This window comes from Ailuropoda melanoleuca, chromosome 10, assembly GCF_002007445.2.
Source record: "Ailuropoda melanoleuca isolate Jingjing chromosome 10, ASM200744v2, whole genome shotgun sequence".
NCBI classification, from domain to species: Eukaryota; Metazoa; Chordata; class Mammalia; order Carnivora; family Ursidae; genus Ailuropoda; species Ailuropoda melanoleuca.
The window spans coordinates 97,329,485-97,346,198 of NC_048227.1; the positions used below are offsets into that span (position 1 = coordinate 97,329,485).

The window sequence follows — 16,714 nt, forward strand, 5'->3', positions numbered from 1 at the left end:
ACCCACCCTATTGTCTGCCTCTGACAGGGCAGGCATGCTCCTGTAGGCCCAGAATTTGGCTGTCGAGAACACCGTACGCAGATTATCTCTTTAAATGCAGTATTTTCAACTTTGCCTCCCCCACTATCTTATTTTTGGTGTTTCCTTGTGCTTTCTAGAATGTGGTTTTTATTTTCTATTTAGAACACAAGTGCTGAAGAAAATTCGCAGGCCATATTTCATATCAGAATTTGAAAGGAACCCTGTTTGAGACTGAAAAAGTCTATATGATGTCCCAAGGAAGATAAGGTTAGCTCCCAAACATGGACTACTTGGAAAGGTTTACATAGAAAACAGTATTTCGGAACTGCTTTATGTGGGACGTTCAAAGTGTGTGAGAAAGGGAAGACCACGGAAGGCACTTATCACAACAAGATAACTACATAGTCATTTCGACATTATGTGTGGCCATTAAGACTTGGCAAATGTTATTTAATAGAACACCTGATGCCAAGAGATTCAAAAACTTTTACAGGCTTCCTCTAATTAGTGATTCTGACAACTCTCCAACATAGCAAAAGACTTAGAATCATAATGACAGACAACTTTGAATTATGTAACGAAGACAAATCTGGATAATTCATTTTAACAGTAAGGATACTACTGCTCGAGAACATTATCATGGCAGAATCTTGAGAGACGGCCTGCTCTTGCTGCTGATGGAGACGTCATTAGGTATTGAGTTTTTAGTATGTAAAAGGTACCATATAAACTACTGTACCAACATGACCTCAGTATCTTTGTAACAACCCTATGAAAAAAGTATTATTAGCCCTGATAGAAGGGAGACTGTTGAAACATTAAAAACTTTGACCAAACCCACAAGGTGACGGACATAGGTTGTGACTCAAAACCCACAGCCTTAAACACGATGCTATACTATAAATATATTTGATGAACTGTCTTTTAATAAAGCCCAATGAAGAAAGATTTCAAATCAGGCAATACATAGTCAATGAGATGATAGCCACTTGGACCAGAGAGACCAAGGCTCAGATCCCTACTCCCACTGTTCTGTCTTCCAAGGGAATAATCCCCACCCAGAGGTGGCCAGGTTTTACACTGCAAACTCTGTTCTCACAGGGCCATAGGGCACCTGACCAGGAAATTCATAAGCTGGCCAGAAACCTAGGAGACAGGCTGGGTAATCAGATTCCCTGCTTGGCATCTGAACTGGGCACCTGGGGATAATCTAGTTCCAATTAGGAGCAGAAGCCGAGTCATGGTCATGGTAGTCTGGGCTCTGTGTAAAACAAGATAGAAGAGCTTAGAAATGGAGAATAGAATGTTGGAAGAATACTCGATGGGAAAGAAGGAATTAAAACAAAACAAAGCAACAACAACAACAAAAAAGACAGCCGGTAAAATAAATTCTATTAGAGAGAAATCAGACTGAGCAAGACAAAGCATCCAAGTATAAATTCAGTACTTGTACTTGTACTTATAGGAGAAGAGTAGTTTCATTTTTATTTCCCTCATTTTTTTTGTATTAGATTTACCTTCCCCACCAGAGTCATTTACCTTTCTTCTCCTGGATATTTGATGTTTCTATTAAGTAAGGTGACTCAATACTCTTGTACCATATTACCGCTTTTATTGAGAAGAACAAGCCTAGTCTACTGGGCAATCTTTACTGTTGTTCTTTTTTAGTATATTGCATCTTATGGCAGTGATTTTTAAAAATAATCTTAGGTTGAGTCCATGGTCCAAGTATCTCATAAGCAGCTCTACATTCGTAAAACAAATACTCCATTTGTTTTTAAAATGTATTCATCCACGGGGCACCTGGGTGGCACAGCGGTTAAGCGTCTGCCTTCGGCTCAGGGCGTGATCCCGGCGTTATGGGATCGAGCCCCACATCAGGCTCCTCCGCTATGAGCCTGCTTCTTCCTCTCCCACTACCCCTGCTTGTGTTCCCTCTCTCGCTGGCTGTCTCTATCTCTGTCGAATAAATAAATAAAATCTTTTTTAAAAATAAAATAAAATAAATAAAATAAAATTATTCATCCAATCATAAGAGCACCTATAATTAGGTGAAATATTTAATGTAGACATAAAATTTCTATATCTGTTCACATCCTAAGAAAACAAAAAAACATTGGCAAGCACACACAAAAAGGCATTTCCTTGGGGTTTCTTTTTCTTTCTAAAATATACTTGCAAGGTAGAGGTTGAAAGGGAACTTAAAAGTGGAAAATAGCTGGAAAATTGCCTAAATTCAAGGATCCGAATCCAATGTACTGTAGATGAATATGTCAACCTTGGCTCCATAAACTGCTGAGTCCATCTACCATACGAGTCCACGATAAAGGCAAATGAGCACAAAATATAAAAACAGAAGATTCAAGAAGAGGAAAGGGATGGGGGGCAGTGAGGCAAGAGAAAGGAAGACATTAACCTATTTTAATTTCACTAAGCAGAAAATGAAGGTTTGGAGTAGATAAATGCTCTTACCTTCTTAAGATGGCTCTCTCTTTTCCTTACTTCAATGATTATAGTCTGGTGTGATCTATCATTACTTGTATAACATCCTTCTTTTTGCCTTATAGGAAATCCACAGTGTACATATTTAGAGTTATGTATTTAATTATGGCGTTAAATTGCTACTAGCAAACCTTTTCCCAGGAAATGATGCAAATCCCTAAGAGTTGCAATTGTATTTAGTAATACAGGAGACTGAATGTGCTGGAAAACTTATAATGCATCCTTGATTCCTCTCTTTCCCTTGCACATTTGATCCGTTCATTTACTCAATTAATCCATCAAATACTCTGAATGTTCGCTGTGAGCTAAGGCAGTGTATTTTTTTTTAAGATTTTATTTATTTATTTATTTATTTATTTATTCGACAGAGATAGAAACAGCCAGCGAGAGAGGGAACACAAGCAGGAGTAGTGGGAGAGGAAGAAGCAGGCTCATAGCGGAGGAGCCTGATGTGGGGCTCGATCCCATAACGCCGGGATCACGCCCTGAGCCGAAGGCAGACGCTTAACCGCTATGCCACCCAGGCGCCCCTAAGGCAGTGTATTTTAGAGACTAGAGATAGACTAAATAGGCAAGAATCTTTTATGATTTTTATACTCTTACATTTTATATGTACGATATATCCCAAATGATCATTTTTTCCTGCTCCCTGCCCCACTTCACTATCAACTTAGTCCAGGCCACCAACATTTCACTGCTCTCAACAACTACATACGTGGTCTGCTACAGCTTCCTAACACCCATTTTCCATAGAGCAAAGTAATCTTCTTAAACAATAAGGTACATCAGAACACTCCCCAGCTTCCAAAATCATTCCGTTGCACTTAGAACAAAATCCAAACACCTTACAGGACCCAAGAGTTGCCACATAAGCCAGCTACTACCCACTTCTCCAATCCCTCCTTGTGTTCCCCCTGCCCACTCTATTCCAGCACATTGGATTTCTTTCTGTTTCCTGAACTGCGGAACTTATGCTAGTCCTAGAGCCCTTGCATTTTATTTTCTCTCTGTCTGGGGCACTTTGCCAGCTACTGTTTTCACATGTAGGTTGCTTTGTGCCATTTAGCTCTCAGATCACCTTTTCAGGGAAGTCCTCCCCAACCAATCATCTAAATCAAGGTCCTTCCTCCAATCCCCCATTATTATATACTCCCACCTTATTTCCTGTATAGAACTTATTCACTACCAGAAATCATCCTGTTCTTATATTTACCTAATTGTCTCCCTACCCTGCCATAATAGACGTATATACCAAATTGTAAATTCTACGCAAGAAGGCTATTGTCTCTGTTATTATTCACTCACATATCTCCAAATGCCAGTTGTACCAGAAAGATAGTAGATTCTCAATAAATATTTGATAAACATTCACTATTTGGTCAAAATGTTAATTCTTGATCTCATTCTTATCCCCTTCACCTATCCTTCTATCAAATTAGCACAATGAGTTAATTTTGGAATTGGATTATTAAAAACTCAATAAGTAAATTATACTTATTAAATTCCAAGTATCTAGATAAGCCAAAAGTAAAAATATATATTATTTAGCTAGTTAAGAAAAAAAGAGGACACAAATTTCAGAAATGAAAAAGGGGGCATCACTGTAGATTCCAATAGACATTGAAAGGATAATGAAGAAATATTATGATCAACCCTATGCCCACAAATTTGATAACCTAGCTGAAATGGACTAGTTCCTTGAAAGACACAATCTGTCATTACTAACATGAGAAGAAATATATAATATGAATAGGCCTATCTCTATTTAAAAATTCAAACATCAATAACCTTTCAAAACAGAAAGCACTAGGCCCGCATGGATTCATTGGTGAATTCTACCAAACATTTAAGGAAGAAATTATACCAATTCTCTACAGAAGACAGAAGCATAGGAAACACTTCCTCACTCATTCTATAAGGCCAGAATTGCTCTAATACCAAAACCAAATACATTACAAGAAAGGAAAACTATAGACCAACATGTCTCATGAGCATAGATATAAAAGTCCTCAACAAAATGTTAGCAAATTGAATGGAACAATGTATAAAAAGAATGATATACCACAAGCAAGTGGGATTTATCCCAGGCATATGAGGCTGATTCAATATCCAAAAATTAATTAAAGTAATCCATCACATCAACAGACTAAAGAAGAGGGAAAAAATCATATGATCCTATCAATAGCTACAGAAAAAGCACTTGAAAAATAATGACCCATTTATGAAAAAAAACTCTCGGTAAATAGGAATAGAAGAGAACTTTCTCAACTTGATACAAAAGATCTACAAAAACCTACAGCCAGCTTCATAAAGGGTGAGTAACTTGAAGCTTTCCCACTAAGATCAGTAAAAAGGCAAGGATGTCCCCTCTCACCACTCCTTTTCAACACTGTACTGAAAATCCTAGCTAATGCAACACAAAAAGGAAATAAAAGGTATACAGATTGGGAAGGAAGAAATAAAACTGTCTTTGTTTGCAAATTACATTATATGACATTCTGAAAAGGCAAAACTATGAAGTTAGTAAAAAGATCAGTGATTGCCAATGGGTAAGGGAAGGGCGGGCTGAACAGGTGGGGTACAGAGGACTTTTATGGCCATGAAAATACTCGATATGATGCCATAATTATGGGAAAATGTCATTATGCATTTGCTCAAACCCACAGAATACACAACCAAGAGGAAATCCTAATGTAAACTATGAACTTTGGCTGATAATGATGTATCAGTGTAGGTTCATCGGTCGTAACAATAGCCTACTCCCGTGGAGGGAATGCTGCTGATGGAGGATACTATGCATGTATAGGGATGGAGACAGATGGGAAATCTCTGTACCTTCTGCTCGATTTTGCTCTGAACCTAAAATTGCTTCAAGAAAGATAAAAGTCTACTAAAAAATTATTTTTCAATCTTATGCTTACTATAGTTGTGTAGTTTGAGGAAGATAGAACCTTATTTGCTTTGGCTTTAATTAGGACAGCATAACATTATAAAGAGAGAAATTAGAACTTAACAACAAAAGGACAGTGCAGGAATAGACCTTAAAGGCTTAAGACCTTATCCTGATGAGAAGGGTCTCCCTGGAAAACTGACCTTCAAATCGACCTTTCTAGCTGCAAATTCAGACATGTGCTGGTATCTTCATAGTTCCTTGCTTTTGATGAATAGAGAAACAACTCCAGAATAGTCAAAAAGGGCCAAGAATATAATTATAGAGACAAAAAAGTGAATCTGAGACCATGAGGTTAGAAGCATTTCAAAGAACTACACAGGAATCTTCCCAGAACAAACAGTATAACCTGTAGGAGTCTGTTCTCGAGAAGACTTGTAGATCAGGGGAAGTCACCTTCAGTTTTGTGTAACCATATCCCTAAGAGAGATTGCCATAGCCATTGTCATTAAGAAACCTACCATCTTTTTCTATGAAGATCATGGTTCCTTAAATTATGTCATTGACTTTTGTCATTGGCCTTTTGTGAATCCCATGCAGACAGCTGAAAACATAATTGCTTTGAAATATTTTTAAATATTGCGTGCGTGTGTGTTTAAGTTTTTATTTTAATTCCAGTGAACAAAAATACGGAACACTTCGTACATTTGTGTGTCATCCCTGTGCAGGGACCATGCTAATCTTCTCTGTATCATTTCAGTTTTACTGTGTGTGCTGAAGTGAGGACTCACTTTGAAATTTAAAAACACTTTTTTAAAACTAGGTTTGGTTACAGAAGAAATTAAAAGTTAAATTACTCTTAAAACTTCCTGCTTGCAAATGGCCAGCAATGAAAGTACCATATAACACAAACTGCAAGTTCTAGTCCAAGAGGTATGCAGAACACGCACATATATGCTAGGAAAAAGATGTGAAAGTAAATCAACGAGGCAATTAATTTAAGGAGCTAGCAAAGGTCCAACAAAATAATTCCAAGTAAAATGAAAGATTTCATAAAGATAAAGCAGGAGGGCACGTGTAGCTATGAGCACTGGGTGTTATACACAACTAATGGATCGTTGACCACTACATCAAAAACTAATGATGTACTATAAGCTGGCTAACTGAACATAATACAAAAATCTTTAATGATTTTGCTAGTTTCTAGAGTTAAAAAAAAGATAAAGCAGAATTTCGTTAACTGCATAATAAAAATAATGTGCAACCAATAATGCCAAAGACTGTTTTTTAGAGTAAAAAAGCAAAAAAACTTCAGGCAAATTGTGATCACACAAGTAAGAAAAGGAAATGAAGCATAAATATTAGAGAGGACAAGCTAAAATGGTCATCATAAAGATAGCATAATTTAGAAATAAAACAACTTCCAACTATAAGGTAGGGTGACTAGTATAAGACAAAGATGAAAAAAAAAAGCCTTCTATTTTCACATCAGCAATGGAGAAATATACCATGTTCATAGATGAAATGACTCAATGCTTTAAAGATAGCAGTTCTCACCAAATTAATCTAAACAAATTCAAGAAAATTTTCATCAAAATCCAAATGTGATTTTTAAAATTAAACTTGAAAATCAAATCCAAAAATTTACCTGAAGATAGTGCCAAAGAGAGTAATGTTCTACAGAATAATAAAGCATGATATAAAGGTAGAATCTAACTACTGTACTGACAAAATAGAAGATAAAACATCAGTGAAAGATTATAGAGATTGCAGAAATAAGCCTATAGATATATGAATTTTGATGCCATAAAAGTAGCAATACAAGTCACTGGGGAAAGAATCTGTTTAATCACATCACATAATGAATATTCACTAAAAAATAACTTAGATGTTTATAATCATAAATAAAATGAACTAGTTATATTGCACAAATTTGCAGGTAATCTAATCAGCATTATTTCATGACATCTTCTAGGGATCGTTAAGCACTGGGCACGGAGCAGACAAAAAAGGTGGTAGATCATCTATGCTTGAGAGCAACGCCATTGAGGTCAACAATTGTAGATTCACGATTTTCCCAATACTAAATATTTACTTCTATTTTGAGATCACTTCTTAAATTATAGTTCAAAAAATAGGATCACTGGGAAATCATCTAGAGACTAAATTAAGTAATAGAGGTACAAAGACCAAGATCAGTCTTCACCTTGATAGGCATGCTATGGAAGCCCCCCAGTCTCTCCTTTGCTTCCTCTATCCACCGCCACCCCAGCTATTACAAAAGTTTCCTAACTCTTCTGATTTCCTCTGTCCCCTTACATGCTTCTAACCCCACATTCTAGAGCAACATAATTTTTCTGAAGTATAGCATCTCAGGTATTTGTTCAGCCTGACTCGTGCTGGCCTTTCATGACTTTAAAATAAATTGTGATCAATAATTTTAAAAAAGTATATCATCGATTATATGAGTACCCTGATGAGAAACGGTCATCCATTATCTACTGAAATAAAACTAATGACTAGCCTAGAATTCAACATTATCCAAATTTCTTTTCCAATCCTCCTTCCCATGGCTTCCCTCTCTGCAGATCTTCCCACTTGGATCACAGATTACTTAGATGTGATCTTCCATATTTTGAGTTCCTGCTCTCCTTTAAATCCCTCGAGTACCTTCTATCTTTCTGTGGCACTTACTTTACTCTGCTTTCTTTCATTAAATGAGTCTTATTCCTCCCACTCTCGCCATAAAGATCTTAACATTTTTTAGCCCAGAAGTTGTGTCTTGTTCATCTGTGTGTTCCTGTTAGGACTGAGTACATGAGTACATGCTAGGTACTCAAAAAAATAAGATTAAATTGAATGGACTTCAGTATTTAACTTTTTTTTTATTATCTTCTTGCTTCCTAAAGAGACATGCTGAATAATTCCTACAACAGCATCTGAATTAGCTAGCTAAAATAATATAGCATCCATACTATTTTCATTCAGATTGTGTAAATTTTTTTTTACGATTTTATTTATGTGTCAGAGAGACAGAGATTGAGTGAGAACAAGCAGGGGGAGCAGCAGGCAGAGGGAGAAGCAGGCTCCCCACTGAGCAAGCAACCCGACGATCCGAGGACCCTGGGATCATGACCTGAGCTGAAGGCCGACACTTAATTGACTGAGCCACCCAGGCGTCCCTACAATTTTTGTAACTCTTAAAATCTGGCTCATTTATGTCACATTCTTAAGATGTCACGCATATTCTAGTATGCTTGGCTCTTCATTAACAATTCTTTTTCTTCTACATGGTTCCCATATTGATTCTGCCTGGACTTGTCCTTGACCGTTTATTTACATGGACTATTAGCGTCACTGGTGGTTTTTCAGCTCTTTAGCATCCAGGCTATGGTCACTCCATTCATGGTGTAAGCGTAAGCAAAATCATCCCTACACTGTCAGCATAATGTAAATAGAGACGTACATGGGAGTTATCATCACATAGGCATAAGTAACAGACCAAATAACCTCTCACAGAAGAAGGAAACAATATAGGGTAAAATTGAGCTGAAATGAATATTCCACTAACCCCGTCACCTTTTTTCCCACTGTGCTTTGAGGAAAGACTCAGTGAAGAATCTGGAAAGCTCTGGAACTCTGTAACTTCCAATGTGGAAAGGCAATGGGATGCAATTAACACCCTGCATTTTTTTATTAGCTTACACCACAGGGAAGAAAGGTCTAAAAGGCTATTTAAATTCAGTATAAAATTCTAGCAAGCACAATTTTAATTGCACAACTGCAAAACATTTCTCCCGTTGTCGAAATAAAAAGAAGGCTGTAACGCATGCTTCCTACTTATTTCAGGACTCCGTTATTAACCTTTACGAATCTTTTCTAGGAGAAAAGCCTCTTTCTCTAGCAAATGCATCTTGAGACCGGGACTTAACCTAAAATCCTAACTCCTGTCTTGGACCATGTTGACACTTCAATCCCTGTCATAAAAACACCCTGAACACTATTTCAGACACAGGAATGTCAGAGCTTTTCTTTTTTTAATTGGCAGCTAAAAAATAATTTTTAGCAGTCAGAGAAATGAAAAGCTACCTTACTCTCCAACACACAGACATACACATGTAAAAAAATGCATAATATGCAGTCTGATTACTCAACAGCAAATCATCGCAAACGCAAGAAAAGACCTGGTTGCTGTTTCCATAGCAATGACTTTATGTGGTTTAATTCTTCTGGGAATTTAACCAAATCCCCAGCAGCAGGAGAAAATCATCAGCAAAAATTTTGTAACATATGGCAACTGCCAACACATCAACGAGGGAAAAAGACTTTTATTTTCTCTTCCTTTCTACTGAGAGGAATACCTTCATGTCAAGCTGTTGGAAGAAGCAGAGAGATTTTGTTGGTCACCCTGCACTTAACTTAAAATTTTTAAATACTAGGTTTGTTCTCCCCTAGATTGAAAGAGATGTTGGTTGGTCCCCAGCCAGCTCTGCAGCTCGTGCGTCCCCAGAATGACACTTGGACATGGACACGAGGTACATACATATTCCCATGACTCGCAGTTTATTCATCCTAAAGAAAAACTCAATCTGCAGGGTCATCTCTCGGGAAGGGTTGCAAATGGAATTTTATGCTCTGTTTTGCTTTTAAAGCCCCCCTCACCTGGGGTGGGGTGTGTGTGTATGTGTGTGTATGTGTGCACATGACACTTTTTAGTTCTACTTATGGGCCAATGATTAAAGTAAGAGTTTTTCACAGGAAAATAATAGATGTGGTACTTTTCATGATTTTCTTTAGTTAAAACAATGCTGTATCTGAAAGGCTCCTCCAAGTATCAAGTTAGAGGCCGTCCAGCTCAAGACACTTAAGTGCTCTCTTCAATATGTCTTCATAAGAACAAAGATTGTGGGGCGTCTCAGTGGCTCAGTTGGTTGAGCGTCTGACTCTGGTTTCGGCTCAGGTCATGATCTTGGGGTGATGAGATGGAGCCCCAGGTCTCGCTCCACACTCAGCATCGAGTCCTCCCTCTCTCTCTGCCCCTCTCCCTCGCCCTGCTCGTGTCTCTCTCTCTCTCTCTCACTCTAAAATAAATAAATAAAAACTTTTTTTAAAAAAGAATAAAGATTGCAATCAATATGCAATTAATACCCAATGAAAATGGTTGTCTCAGAATGAGGAAACCCCTCCAGTGACAAGGAATGCATTACTTTCCAAGAAACCCATTCAATTTTGAACCATTTTCAACGTTACAAGAAGTTTCTCATGCTGAATCTAAAACCACCTCCTTTTTGCTTGTGCTTCTAGCCTCACCATCTGCATCAGTTCTGTACTTCCAAGGAGACACAGATTACACTCAATATTTCCTCTACAGGACAGCACGTCTCAAACCTAAGGCCGGCTCCTGTCTCCGGTTTTCCATCTGACACAGCGCACCTGTGACCCCTGTATTCCCACTGGTGCTGTTGCCACTCTCCTCCCTATTCCACTTCCTTCACCTCTAGACGTAGGTTATTCTGCCAATGACTTTTTTCACTCTACATTTTTAAATGTAAAGTAGATCACTGGCCTAAATCAGAGGTATTCAACAAAAATGCCATCAGTTGCCGGGCAGGTAACACAACCGTGGGAAGTATCTTCAGGTAAGGCCATAGGGAGTGGTGACAATCATGGTGACTTAGAGAGTGAGTTCCCAGCCTGAGCATCCAAATTTACATACTTCAAAATACTGTATACACACACGCAACTGGACTATAGTCACTATCCTTGGCTCAAATTACCCTGACACCAAATATTAAATTAATAGGGTATATCCAAAAATTTGAGATCTTAAATAAACTTTCCCTGACACCAAATATTAAATTAATAGGGTATATCCGAAAATTTGAGATCTTAAATAAACTTTCCCTGATTAGGCTAGGAGAGAGAGGAGAGCAGCCATCTGTGTCTTCGGGCCACTCTGGCAAGGTATCATGAGAACTTCACCCGTCAACTTTCTTTCAAAAGTACGCTGAAAAAATACAAACCAAACTCAGCATTCTCTTATTGCTCAGGATCTTGTATCAGGTTAGCTTGTTTTTACACCTGAGTAAATAAGGCACAGACCATCCACAAAGACACATCATGACTGAAAACTAATAATTAAAAAAAGTTTGTCTGAACAAAAGATAAGACCAATTATCACAGAGTATTAAGAAAGTTCACATTTCTATACTCCATTCACTGTTTCCTTTGCTAAGACTTAAAAATATTTTGTTGTTTTTTTCAAAAGCAGACACTGCGCTCTCCTTTGTGTTTAAAAGTTCTAGTGCTGCCTTCCAAAGTGCGTGCAAACCGTCCATCTTCCTGTTAACCACACTGACAGCTTCAGGAGCCAACTAACGAGGAGCTAGGCCTTTCTTGTGGTTGTGGCCCAGGGAAGGTGGTTGCTCTCCGTTTGTTTGGAACCACAAGATATCAACCTACAAAATCTTGATCTAATCACCACAAGCTCCAGGGCATAAGACATGGGATCAAAAAGGAGTCAAACTTTTCCTCAGATTGGTGGAACATTACAAGTCTCATCGCTATAAGCCTGTGGCCAGGGACACATAGGTGGGTAATTAATGGCCTTGAAGCTGGAGTCCTCCACATACAAACTCTACAGAAGCAGCCCTCAGGCTTAGCCCACCTGACTGTTTAATTATTGAATCATCATTCATGACATTCAACATTCTTTTTACAAATTAAACCTAGAGTTCTATATCCACACGCAAATATTCATTCTTTAGGAAAGAGTAAACAAATTGTTGGTTTACCTCTGTCTGCCATCTTTGATCCAGTGGGCTTGTCTGGGACAATAAGATGGTCCAGGTTGCTAGTCAGTGAAGAAGTGTCATCACTAGACAAAGAGTTCAAAAATCCACTTTCCGATGTGGCAAGGCTATTTTCCAGAGCCCTGCAGCTGTTTGCCTCTGAGGGTGCAGGTGAGTGAACCTGCACAGCGAAAGTTATAGACTGTCCGTCGTCGTCCACAGCGGCGGAACTATGCACCATGTCAGTCCAGGACTGCCTCTCTCTAGATAAGCAGGCCACACTGCTTTGTGTCTTGATTGTACTTTCCGAGGAAGAGGAAGAACAGGATTTGGGTGAAGAGGAAGACGCCTGCTGGGCAGCCTGTTTCACAAATAAAACCAAAACAGAATAAAATAAATAAATCATGATTAAACTGGCATTCTCTATTTTCCATTTTCAACGAAGGTACTCCAGTGTTTCAGAAACAAATTACTAGTAACAAATCGTTTTAAAAGCCATTCATAAGCTTTGGGTTCACTTTTTTTTTTCATTTGTTTTACCAACTGTAATTCAGAATAATTGCTTTTTGTTCTTGAATTTAACCCTTTTTTTCCCAAACAGCTGAAGACACCATGTTTAACTTTATATCTCAGTGATAGGGAAATAGCTGCACTGGCTTTGCATACGACCTTAATTCTCTTACTTCATGTGAAGATTATTAGTACAACCCCTTTTTATTCTGTTTGAGTTCAATTTGCTATCAGGGGGAAATTACAATTCTTAAGCTTCCTCATTACTTAATTTGAAGATTCTTAAACAGATCACAGCAAAGTTCATTATAAAACTGTTAAAAGGACTTGATAAAACGCACTGAGAGAGCATCGGTCTGTTTGTATTCAGTACTCCCATTAGTTGCCACAAGGAATGAAGTTAAGATTGCATTTCAATTTAAATTCCATTTTACTTCTCACGGATCTACATCCACAGGTTTAAATGACATGCCCGGAGCTCAGGTGCGTATTGTAATGTGTTATTTAAAAAGATATAAAGAAACCTAAACTACTCTAAAAAAATGATCCAATGAAAAATGTATATTTATATTCATATAACAAGAACTATTAAGCCATTGCCCAAAACCAATTTGTATAACTTTGAATTCTCTGTTTTAGGATCTGAAAGGTCTCCTAAAATAGAGCCCTATTCTTCAACGCTCTCTAGAAATGTAAAAGGTCTCTTTGGGGGACTCTTTGAAATACTGAAGGATACTTTGAGCAAAAAGCAGATTGTAATCGATCACTGAATTCTCACTGATTGAGCAAAAACTTTTGAGAAAGGTAATTAAGAGAAAGAAAACAAAAGCTGAAGCCAGACAGGAAACAAAATATTAACTGAGTGGAGACCACGGATGTGGACAAAGTACACATATTTAAGTTTTCCAATATCATTTACATATTCTTCAGCACATACCCAGCAATAGCTCATAACTACACAGGTGAAATCATGTTAGCTCATTAGTTCTTAAATAATTTAAAACCTTCAATAAACTTTCACCAAAAAAAGATAAGAATCCATTTGCAAGCTCTTAACTCATTAAAGAGAAGCCAACAATTGCTCCTAGACTGTGAGAAGCAGCTTGATGATACAGGATCTTCTGAAAGCAGTTCCTAAGAAACAATGCAAGAATTAATAAGAGTCCTTGGCAGAATGTTCATCTGCCCATGGAGAAAACATCCATGCAACACCACCAATCACCCTCTCTTGGAAAGGACTTCATTTATCCTGAGATTTGATCCTTGTTTCATTTTGATGGTAAAATACATGCCTTCTTTTGGAAAATGGTGATAGTAGATGTTAGTTTTTGTCTTTTTAAAGTATTTTTTAATGTCTACATAGCAAAAAAAAAATTGGCAACTATATGTTATTCCTTCACTTTTAATTTTATTTGTCAATAAAATCCAAACATGTAGATAAAAGAGACAAGAGTGTCTCTGGGTCACCCTCTATCTCCAATGGCAGATGAGACAGAGAAGGCATTTTATGGTTCAGTTTCATCAATTTCAAGCATTCAAAAGTCGAAGAAGCAGTAGGAAGGAAATTGTTCGTGGGACGACGCCAAAGAGCAAACTAGGATTTTCTCCCCACAACCTCAGAATCATTGCAATTAACTCAGAATGATCGATTTTGTTTCCAACCAGTATGTTCCCAAGAATTTTGCAGATTCTAAACTCTGAGTTCTGATGGGAAAAGCCCGTATTTACCCAACATATGCTCAATTTGCTGAACACTAGACATGCATTGTCAAATAATCAGTAAATTCACGAAGCATGATATTAAAATATCCAGCTAAGACACTTGTTCATCATATACCTATTAATAATATGTTTGTACATACTGTACAGACATGAAAACTTTCCATTCAGGAATGTGTCAGTGAGTTACAAATCAGTTGCCTTAAATCATTCAGACCATTCAACAACTAAGAGATTAAGGATCTGTAATTCTCTAAATAAAATCTTAGCTATCTAAAGGAGATAATGCCCAGCCCCCAAGCTGTCCAAATAAATGCCAAGACTTGTTTACTCATTAGAATGATCTATGAAATAAATATTAACAAAAATACCATTTAGACCTAGTCCTGACATGTTCCCCCATTGTGAGCTATTTTAGAAAAACTTGGCTTTGATGGGGCCAGCTTCCTTTTCTGAAAAGTGACCAAGTGCAAGGTTTTCCTGCTGTTCCTATTGATAGTACTGTAATTTGATTAGCAAAATGGGCTATTTGAGCAAAAGCCTGTGCACATAGTTGCTGTAGCATTTTCCATAAGCTTTCTGGAGCCCAAAACTCTGCTTAATGGGCCAGGAAAGATATGTTCATTGAGCATCAGAAATTTCTGTGAAGAATATTCCTTTTGGAGGTACTTACTACTCAAACACAATGCACACGTTTTCAATCCATCATCTCTACTCCTGCACTGTGTAATGTTTAGAAATGTGATTTTTTTTTTTTTACAGATTTTATTTATTTATCTGACAGACAGAGAGAGCACAAGCAGGCGGAGTGGCAGGCAGAGGGGGAGGGAAAAGCAGGCTCCCCGCTGAGCAGGGAGTCTGATGTGGGGCTCGATCCCAGGGTCCTGGGATCATGACCTGAGCCAAAGGCAGACTTAACCAACTGAGCCACCAGGCACCCTTAGAAAATTGATTTTTAAATGGAAAAAAGAAGAGCGGGCAAGAAAAAAACAAGGAAGAACTAGAGAGATGGAAAGAGAAAATGAGAAAAAAAAAAAAGATGATGTGTATCAGGCCAGAGGGAGCTTTTATTAGAAGAGAGATTAGCAAAATAGGAATCCAAGCGATCCTGGAGTGCCATCGCGAAGGGCTGAATCGGGAAATGCACTTCCTAGATACTGTAGTGCTAAATCACAGGTCATTGTTTCTACCGCTGGGCAGCCACCAAAATCCACAGAGCACAGAACACTTAGCTCAGTGCTTTTTATGAACCTCCATGGAATACACTCACAAAACTTCTCACTGCAAATCAAATGAAGGTAGAAAGAAGTGGCAGTCTCTCCTAGACTGAAGCCCATCTTTCAATACCAGTTCAAGGACTGCCTCCTCCAGGAAGCCTTCAGTGGGCTCAAGGCCGCGTGGGTACCTCTGCACTGTGCTCCCAGGCTTCCTTCTATCCTACTAGGTGGAATATCATTTTATTTGTCAACTAATACTATGACTGCTGACAGACTTGTTCATTTTTTTTTTTTTTTTTTGGTGAGCTACTTGAGAACAGGCTGTTTTTAATAATTATTTTTGCCTATTTTTTTTACATCTGAACCTGATATATAGTTGGTAATAAATTAATGCCAATCCAAAAGCCTAGAAGAAAAACAGGCCAGAGTCATTCAGTCTCTTACGGAGGAGCACCGCGAAATTCTCTATAGAATTGCTACAAATGATTTATCCCAACCCCAGGATCTAGAAGTGACTGTCACTGACTATAATGCGCTACTCCAACAGAATGTTCTCCTGATCGCCAACAAAATTATTATTTTATCTAGTAGAGGTTAATCATTGCACGGTGGTTCATTCATTTTAGAACATTTGGGTTTTAAATATTTTACTTTTTAGTGAGAAAATTTAAAGACATTCTCAAGATCCAAGTTTCAATGAAGAAACGATACGATTAAGTTAAAAATCCATATTGCTTTTTCACGTTTTCTTCACGGATTTGTGTGTCATCTTTGCACAGAGGCCATGCTAATCTTCTCTGTATCGTTCCAGTTTTCCTATATGTGCTGCCAAAGTGAGTATGTTTTTTTTCCATTGTATGCATATTTTTTTAATTTAAATTCCTGTTAGTTAACATACAGTGTAATATTAGTCTCAGGTACAGAATTTGGTGATTCAACACTTATATAAGATATTTCTATTTATCAAAGAAGCTTAGTTCAAATGTTGATTAGCTTTTTCTTTGAATTGTTTAAAAACACAAATTTGACTTGGGAAAAACAGTTTAAGCTAGCCACCAACATTA

At 37.7% G+C, this 16,714-nt stretch overlaps 1 protein-coding gene, 1 non-coding gene and 1 pseudogene across 13 annotated transcripts in view; all 3 read right to left on the reverse strand.

The window, feature by feature from the left end:
* Window positions 1-16,714, reverse strand: part of IPCEF1 (interaction protein for cytohesin exchange factors 1) — a 172,421-nt gene that overhangs the window by 18,297 nt on the left and 137,410 nt on the right. For all 12 annotated transcript variants that reach the window (XM_034669345.1, XM_034669341.1, XM_034669344.1 and 9 more), the window contains one exon: window positions 12,208-12,565. In XM_034669345.1, coding sequence (XP_034525236.1) covers window positions 12,208-12,565 — 358 coding nt within the window. The remainder of the gene's footprint in view (window positions 1-12,207; window positions 12,566-16,714) is intronic.
* On the reverse strand, window positions 6,097-6,200 carry LOC117804284. Its single transcript, XR_004628624.1, has one exon. It is a non-coding gene; the product is annotated as a U6 spliceosomal RNA (small nuclear RNA).
* Window positions 16,371-16,491, reverse strand: LOC117804301 (annotated as a pseudogene).